This window comes from Littorina saxatilis, unplaced genomic scaffold (genome assembly GCF_037325665.1).
Source record: "Littorina saxatilis isolate snail1 unplaced genomic scaffold, US_GU_Lsax_2.0 scaffold_730, whole genome shotgun sequence".
Classification (NCBI taxonomy): Eukaryota; Metazoa; Mollusca; class Gastropoda; order Littorinimorpha; family Littorinidae; genus Littorina; species Littorina saxatilis.
The window spans coordinates 52,704-61,722 of record NW_027126127.1 but is presented as its reverse complement, the minus strand read 5'-3'; the positions used below and the strand labels follow the sequence as shown (position 1 = coordinate 61,722).

Genomic DNA, 9,019 nt, shown 5'->3' with positions numbered 1-9,019 from the left:
GGGTTTAAAGGCACAGTAAGCCTACCGTAAACCATCACAGATACTGTCAGGCTTTTACACACAGTACAAATATCCTTTCGTTTAAACACTCACCGCTTTTGAACATCCTAGGTTCCCTCCGTAAAGAGATAGCAATTTTATAAGAATTTAGTTTTGCGTGGTTTATCTTACCCCTGAGCCACCGCGAACCCGTGTGATCCAGTTTCCTTTTTTCACTATGTAGTCGTCAGTTTGTGATTTCAATGCGACTCGCTGTAAGCGTATCTGCAATAGCACGTTATTGTGTACCTCTGAATCTAAACGCAACAAACGGCTGCGATTCACACGAACTAGAGCGGTGACAGTTGTCTGTTCAGAGGAACGGGCGCTAGGCACAACTTTCGTCTGCTACGAGAGACGGTTTGTGTGACACGTTTCCGGGCTTTTCTTTTTTCAAACTTTCAACACTTCGAATTGTACTGATCTTGTCTTGATGAAAAAAATAATTCTTTTATGATTTAAGAATGTTTGTGTAACATGCTGTCCATTTATTAGCTAGATTTTAAAAGTTAGTTCTAGCGCCAAAACGAGGCGCCTCATTTGCCGATCAGACGGTCCACGAAAATTAAATTCTTTGAAAATCGCTCGCTCTGTACGTAGGGCACCTAGGATGTTCTCAAGCGATGAGTGTTTAAACGAAAGGGTATTTGTACTGTGTGTAAAAGCCTGACCGTATCTGTGATGGTTTACGGGAAGCTTACTGTGCCTTTAAGCTGTGAACTGTGAGAGACCTCCTGACCTCATGTAATACTAGGGGTTTACGCTGTAAACTGAAAGTGACCTCTTGAAGCGAATCTCATATTTTTTCCTGGATATATATGTACAAGCAAGGCCAAAAGTCGTCATTGGCGTCTTTCTCACCTTGTCTCAAGAAATGAACGATTGGTTTAGGTCTTGACGCCGACATTACTTCATCATCTTTCCTGTGACAAGCTGGTCCATTGTTTTTTCCGTGCACTGACCCCAACAACAGTTGTAGCAAGTGCAACAACAACGACAACACCATCACCACCACCAAACTCATCCAAGGACCGCCGGTGGAACCCCTGCAGGCACGTTCACGGTAAAGATGACGACAACGACTGCAACAATCCGCATGCTGCTGCTGCTATGCGTCAGCCTCAGCCAGATCCGACTGGTGAGCATGCAAAGCACGAAAAGCGCGATAATCCCGGAAGACGGCGTGTACATCATCTCCATGGTTGCTGACCCACAGATCAAAACGGACACGATCCTGCAGCTCAACGGCAACGATGCTGGTTTCGTGGCCTACGGTCATGAAGGTGTTACCGGAGGTCTGAGCGCGGCACTGTACCTCAAGGCTGGAACCAAAGTGAGCGCCAAGTTGTATGGAGGTGCCAGCAGATTGGATGTATCCCTTGCCACCAAAACCAAGGTCAGGCTATTAGCTATGCAGTTGTCGGGGGGCAGTTGTCCGGGAGTGGGGGACCTTTTGTTAGTGAAGGCTTAAAAAATTCAAGAGCTGAAAATTAATTGTTCATTTAACAAAAGCATGCATGAACGATTGCTTATCTGTGTGCGTGTTTATATATATATTATTAGTTATCGTTAGATTTGACTGTGATATCAACATTTATCAGTCTGAATGTCGAGAAAGCTGAAATCTAATCAAATCGAGGCGTGAGCCGAGTAAATGCGATAAATATATATATATATATATATACATCTGTCTGCGTGAGTTAATGCGTGCGTTGACGTGTGTTGACAGTTGCCAGAGAGGGAAGGGGGCAGTTATCCGGGGGGGGGGGGGGGGGGAGGGGCAGTTGTCCGGGGGGTAGTTGTCGGGGGGCAATTAGCCTGCTACCCTCAGGGATGGCCACATCGTCCGCCCGATCGCCAAGGGCGAGTACAAAATCCGCCGGGCTAGTAGAAACCGCCTGGCAACTCGCCCGGCTGGCCAGTTAAACGTCTGGTCAAATGCAACACTTGTGATTGTAACATCGCGTTTTAAAGCCATAAACAGTGCAGATGCAGGATCTGTGAAACCGGGTCAGCGAAATTTCTGGCGGGCTGGCAGGGATTGGCTTGGACGTCGGTCATCGGTCTTTTTACCATTTTAAATTCGGAAAAGACCGACACATATGGGTCTCAATCCGTCAACTGACCGATAGACATGCAGCAGAGTCAGATAGCTCGTCTTATTTTTGTCTGCTGTTTTGCTCTTTCTTTTTTCCCTTCCTTACTGAATTGAAATAAATATGGTTATTGTGTCCTCCGACCTTGTACTCCTCTTCATGTAAGACCAGTGGAAAATAAACAAGAACATGAAGAAATGAATTGAATTTTCCTCTCATTTGTCCATTGTAAACAACTTTCAGAAGTTTCTCCTCACTACCGTAATGCACAATTGCGGCAGTGCCGTGGTGGAAGGACAGGTTTTTTTCTTGACTGATTGGTTTGCAAAATGACTGATTGATTCATGGCTGAGTCAGTCGATGGACCTCTAGTGGACAAAACCCAAGCCAATCCCCGGGCTAGTGTCTTTCTTGAAGTTACTCGCTCTGCTGGCGAGTTAACAATTTGAGATTTGGCCATCCCTGGCACGTCTGTTTTAGTATGATTGCTGACTGCCAAAACAAGAAATTCCTCCGATAGGAAAAACACCCCCGTCAACCCGTCAAAGGGAACTAACCTTCTCAGTTGGTGGCAGTGAGAATGGTTATTTCCCTTTGACCAACGGGGGTGTGCCTCTATACGTCCTTGTATAATTTTAATCCACCAATAACTCCCTAACCGTGTGTTTGACTGGTCCCAATTTTTTGTAAGGACCGTCTCAGGAATGTATAGAACCTGTTCACCAAGTTTGGTGACGATCGGTCAGTTCATTCTTGAGATCTACTTGCGAACACAAACACACAAACACACAAACAAACACACAAACACACAAACAAACACACAAACAAACACATCGAGTGAAACCTATACACACCCCTATACCGGGGGTGTAATAACCTATGTGTCTTTGTGGGTTTTTGTCTTGTTGAATGCCCTGATGGTTCGTGTATACTGTTGACAGCGTGATAATACAGGGATACAGTATGCTCTTCTTTCAACAAGATGAAGACAATCAAGGAGAGAAAAGTACGCAAGAGACGTGTCGGCATGGAAGGACTCACTGTGTCGTTAAAATAGGCACTTAAGGCCCCCCAACAAAAAACATGGTGTCCAAAACAAAATAGGGTCGGTAGGTAGGCTTTTGTTTTAAATTTAAAAAAAAATGAGTTGAACTCATAATAATATGTAAACATCACAAACACCATTTTGTCTCCAGCTCTTGAATTGTACCAGAGACATACATAGAGAACTTTGAGTTCAAAGGAGTTAGGGTACTTCCCTTAGTCTCGGTATGGTTCGCAAAATGTGCTCAATTCTTTTTTCCTTTTTTTTTTTTTAGAAATGATTGTTATTTTTTAGGGTCGGCGGGAGAAAAACAAAAGGGTCGGTCGGGTTACCCTAAACCAACTTTTTTTTTTTTTGTGTGGCCTAATGTTACAGAGCAACTTCGTAACGGTACGCAGCAAAGGGTACGCCTGGGAGAGGTCCCACTTCGTCCACTTTCACCATCAGTACAACGCCCAAGGGGTCTGGAAGTCCATTTCACCCACATCACACTTCAGCGTCCCTACGTCTGGGATTTACTGGGTGATGGCCCGAACCAACTGCAAAAAGGGCAACCATCGGCCGCAGAGTGTGATGGTTGGGGATGGACTCTTCAACGGCTACTGTACCGATGGCAAAGCCGCCTCCGCGTCCGGAGCGTTCTACTTGAAAGCTGGGCGAAAGGTGAGTTTGAAATGGCGTGTGTGTGTACATCGGGGCGGGAGGAAGGTGAGGGAAAGGCGGGGGAGAGGGGGGTGGGGTAGGAAATGGTGCGTGTGTGTGTGTGTGTGTGTGTGTGTGTGTGTGTGTGTGTATGTGTATGTGTGTGTGTGTGTATGTGAGTGAGTGTGTGTGTATGATTGTCAGTGTGTGTTTGTGTCAGTATGTGTTTGTGTGTATGTGTGTGTGTGTGTGTCAGTATGTGAGTGTGTGTGTATGATTGTCAGTGTGAACGTGTGTCAGTGTGTGTGTGTGTGTGTGTGTGTGAGTGTGTGAGTGTGTGTGTATGATTGTCAGTGTGTATGTGTGTCAGTGAGTGTGTTCGGGAGGGGGGGGGGGGGTCCAGTCTGGACTTAGGGCATGATCTCTTTGTATTCATACCTACTGTAGCCATGGCCACATTTTTTTTTTTACTTACTTTCTGTATTTGCTCATCCATTCATTCATTTCATTCGCGTATGAATCTCGTCACAGCTCAATATAGCCTTCAACAACAGAGTGAGCGTGACAAGCGACACCATCTTCTCCTTCGTACGGCTGGAATCCAACCTCGCCGCATTCACCGCCTGGGTGGCTTACGAGGCCCCGCGCGAAACCCACGAGAGGATCAGCTTCGACGGTTATACGCCAACCAATTACGGCAATCTCTACGAATCCGACAAGCGCATGTGGAACATCCCGGTGGCCGGCAGCTACATCGTGGCCATGCGAGGAGACCCGAACAACAGACCCCTGAACATAGTGCTCTACAAGTCCGGCAGGAAGCACTTGTTCACTTGGTACAACGAGGGGGGCACCAAGTCCGGCCAAGCCGGGATCTTCCACTTCAAGGCGGGCGAGAAGCTGGTCATGCTCGATCCCAACGGGCGTCACATGGGCCGGGAGACCTTCATGTCCATCGCTTTGCTGCGGGCCGCGTAATATTCCTCGTGAGCCAGAGCCACGCAGCGCTATATATCAGGTGAGCTTGTCTTCATCATAAACCATCCTTGTCGTCATCGTCATTATCATTATGTTCCTCCTCCTCGTCATGATCGTTTTTGACTAAATCTTGTCATAATTTTCGTCGTCGTCATTATTATTATGTACTATATTTTGTCATCAACAGAAATCATCATTGTCGTCGTCGTCATTATCGTTATATTCCTCCTCTTCCTCGTCGTGATCATTTTTGACTTTATCTTGTCATCATCAGAAATCATCCTTGTCGTCGTTGTCATTATCATTATGCTCCTCTTCTTCGTCATGATCGTTTTTGACTTTCTTGTCATCATCATAAATCATCATTATCGTCGTCGTCGTCATTATCATTATGTTCCTCCTTCTCCTCGTCGTAATCGTTTTTAACTATCTTGCCATCATCATAAATCAGCATTGTTGTCGTCGTCATTATCTATATGTTCCTCTTCTTCCCTGTCATTATCGTTTTTGGCTCACGTAAGTGTAGCCTATGCGATGATAAACTTTGTCTGTCTGTGCGTGTGTGTTTACATGTGTGATAGAAACTTTAACATTTCCGAGTCTATGGATAAAGCTCGCATAAGAAGATTACGTCTCGGTCAAAAGTGTTTGACGTGTGTGATAGAAACTATTTGAAGACGTCACATTATGACAAAGGAATTACTGAAAGTCTCGGTCATTGTTATTGTGAGCGGGCCGAGACTAGTTGGCAGATCCAGTGCCTCGCTTTCTTGCACAGTTTCACTGTGTGTGTGTGTGTGTGTGTGTATGTGTGACGGAGTGATTGAGTTTGTGTTACTGTTTGTCGATTTCTTACGTGAGCCTTGAAGGCTTCGCCTCTTGTTAACTATCTTTCCGTGTGTTTCCTTATCTAGGTTGTGTGCGTATTGTGAGTGCATTTAGCACAGTAATGAAAAAAACCCGGCTTTCAACAACAAAAATTGTAGCCATCAAACCAGAAGAACATTTCTTTAACATCAGATCTTTTGTTTTGTGCGTGCAGTGTACTGCCTGTCATGACACCATCAACCTACAACCTGCATGCCTACATTCTGCGCAGGTTTTTGCTTTTTTCGTTTCGCTGAATGAATTTCGGAAGTGAGACGTACCCATGTCAATCTACAAAACAGATTCAGCAAGATGTCCCCTCTCTGCACATGACACAGCCATGTCTCTTGATTTTAATTCGCGTCCAAGGAGAAAGCTGCTGAGAGCATAAATAACTGTGGTCCGCACCATATAAGCTGACATTATTATTATTATGATTATTATGATTATTCCACATTAAACCTAGTGAGATTTGTGTCGGTTAACAAGACGGTATACAGAGGAAGAACGGTACATTTTTAACTAGTCGTTTTACGGTATGCATGCAGACCCTCCCCCCCCCCCCCCCGCCTTTTCTCACCCCCTTACCCCCCCCCCCCCCCCCCCCCCCTGGAGCCCCACTTCCCAAGTGTCAAGGTACGCTCATCAAGGCTGCCAAGAGATAATATACCGTAATGGACATGACACCAACAACACTATACGTGCACGCACAAACGACTTGCCATCAGCCATTAAATCTACACTGTGTGTGAACAACAATAAGCATTATGGCTTTTACTGGCTTACACAGGTTGTAAAGACAACGTGTTGTGGTTGTCAACAATTGTCTGATTATCTCTCTCCCTACCTACTGCATGAGTTCAATGACATATTGTAAGAAAAGGCTTAGCCTTAAATCGTTACCCTTGTTAAATAAAGTTCAGTTTACTTCAGTTCACCCCCCTCCCCCTCTCTCTCTCTCTCTTTCCCTGTGTGTCAAATATCACTTAACTTAAACTCTCTCTCTCTCTCTCTCTCTCTCTCTCTCTCTCTCTCTCTCTCTCTCTCTCTCTCTCTCTCTCTCTCCCTCTCTCTCTCTCTCTCTCTGAACTTAAACTGTCCCTGAAGAAGGCACAGCCATCGAGAAGACATGGAGTGGACCAATACAAAAACTAAACTAAGCTAAAGACTAGTGTATCCTCAGCTAACAAAGCTTGCACACATACTGCACTCACAGGTCGACAATACAGGGGGACCCCCCTTTTAGGGCCTCTACGAATCTGAAAAAAATCGGGTCTTAAAAAAAGGAGTCTTAAAATGGGGGTAATTTCACAAAGGTTATGAACAGAAAACAAGGTCTTAACAAGAGGCGAAGCCTTCAAGGCTCACGTAAGAAATCGACAAACAGTAACACAAACTCAATCACTTCGTCACACATACACACACACACAGTAAGCGGCATAGGTGACACTGTGCAAGAAAGCGAGACACTAGATCTAGATCTGAATGGCCGATTTCGAATAAAAAACTAGTCTCGGCCCGCTCGGCAAAATAACAATGACCGAGACTTTCAGTAATTCCTTCGCGTGACGTGTAACCCTCTTACGTCATAATGTGACGTCTTCAAATGTTGTGACGTCTTCAAATGTTAAAGTTTCTACCACATACATCTATATATATATACGACTTGTGTTTGTGTATCTGTGTATTTGTGTATGTGTGTATTCGCCATGCACGGCCAAAGTTCTCGATGGATCTGCTTCAAATTTGGTGGGCATATTCAGGTAGACCCGGGACACGACACAACCTGGTCGATATTTCAACACGTGCTCTCAGCGCGCAGCGCGGAACCGATTTTGGTTCCACCTCAGCTATTTTGGTTCCACCTCAGCTACCCGGGCCCCCATACCGACACACCAAAGCCAAAGTTCTCGGTGGATCTTTTTCAAATTTGGACACCGTATTCAGCTACACCCCGGACACAATATCATCGATGAGATATTTCAACACGTGCTCTCAGCGCGCAGCGCTGAAATGATTTTGGTTTTTGTGTTCATTTCACCATTATAAGTAACTCTTCCTTATCTTCTCATCTTCTCCAGGTTTTCAGCGTTTACCTCCCTTCCTTCGTATGGTGCGCTAATATAGTGTGAGTGGAGCGTCTTCGGATATTCCCGGCGTTCTGTTACTGTTACTATTTTTAGAAGGTCAACGCAGTGTCCAGAACGTAAATTGGACCCGTAAATTATCCTCACTGTCAAAGTGCAAAGGTCGAATCAATTTATAGCCACGCGAAAAATACACTGTCATCTATCTCTCTATAGATACGGCTTCTCTGTGTTTTTGTGTGTGTGTGTGTGTGTGTGTGTGTGTGTGTGTGTGTGTGTGTGTCTCTATGTGAGCAACACCTGTGCATTGTTCAGTTCTGTTTGTGATGTGGTCTGGCGGCTTTTGTGTAATTTTATGTACTGGCCTTCGTTTGAGAAGCTCTAACTTGCTCAGTCCTGTTTGAGTGGAGTTCGCCTCCAAAGGTGATTAACACGGTTACATTCGTCGACAAGGATGGGACTCGATATGGTCAGGAATGGCATTATGGCCACTGAATCATTTTCGTGCTGTTCCCATTCCACGAATCTGGGAGGGACCTAAGCTTGGCGAGCTTGGCGGGTCCATTGTTCGGACCCGGCGAAGCCGGCGTACGGCTCTAAGTACTTCTTCCCGGCGAAGCCGGCTACCCGGCGAAGCGGGTATTCATTCTAGTACATACATACATACGCACGCACGCACGCACAGACAGACAAAAGTTAGCATCGCATAGGCTACACTTACGTGAGCCAAAAAGGAGGGGGTCTTAAAAGGGAGGTTCCACTGCGGTGAACATGGAGTAACAGAAACCAACAGTGACAGGACAAGTTAAAGTGCAATGCATGCATGAGTCATTAGGCTACATCAAAATATAGGTTGGGTAACGTGACCAAAAAAGATAGGGTCGGTAGGTCGGCTTTTTTCTTCTTTTTTTCTCTCTTAAATTTAGTCGATTTAAAGGAGGTTACTTCTCTTAGTCTCGGTATGGTTCGTAAAATGTGCCAACAGATTTTAGTTTTTTAAAAAAAGTTTTAGGGTCGGCGGGAAAAAAATCGGTCGGGTTACCCTAAACCAACATATTTTTATTTGGCCTTACTTTACGCTCTGCGAGTCAAGGATGTTACCTTTCTCAAACGTCGTTCTCACGCTAAGATCGGTTAGCTGAAAGGTCTTACACAATCAGCACTTTTACACAAGGCAGGGCGAAACTAAACAAGACACGACAAGAAATGACAAGACACGACGAACCAGAAATAAAGGCATGGCAAGACACAAGATACGAAGAGAA

The 9,019-nt window shown here is 45.2% G+C and overlaps 1 protein-coding gene across 1 annotated transcript; it reads left to right on the top strand.

The window, feature by feature from the left end:
- The first annotated feature begins 854 nt into the window (after positions 1-854).
- On the top strand, positions 855-6,189 carry LOC138954575 (uncharacterized). Its single transcript, XM_070326386.1, has 4 exons — positions 855-1,435; positions 3,556-3,843; positions 4,354-4,840; positions 5,843-6,189. The coding sequence occupies exons 1-3, from the start codon at positions 1,109-1,111 to the stop codon at positions 4,798-4,800; spliced, it is 1,062 nt and encodes a 353-aa protein (XP_070182487.1). The 5' UTR covers positions 855-1,108; the 3' UTR covers positions 4,801-4,840; positions 5,843-6,189.
- The last annotated feature ends 2,830 nt before the right edge of the window (positions 6,190-9,019 follow it).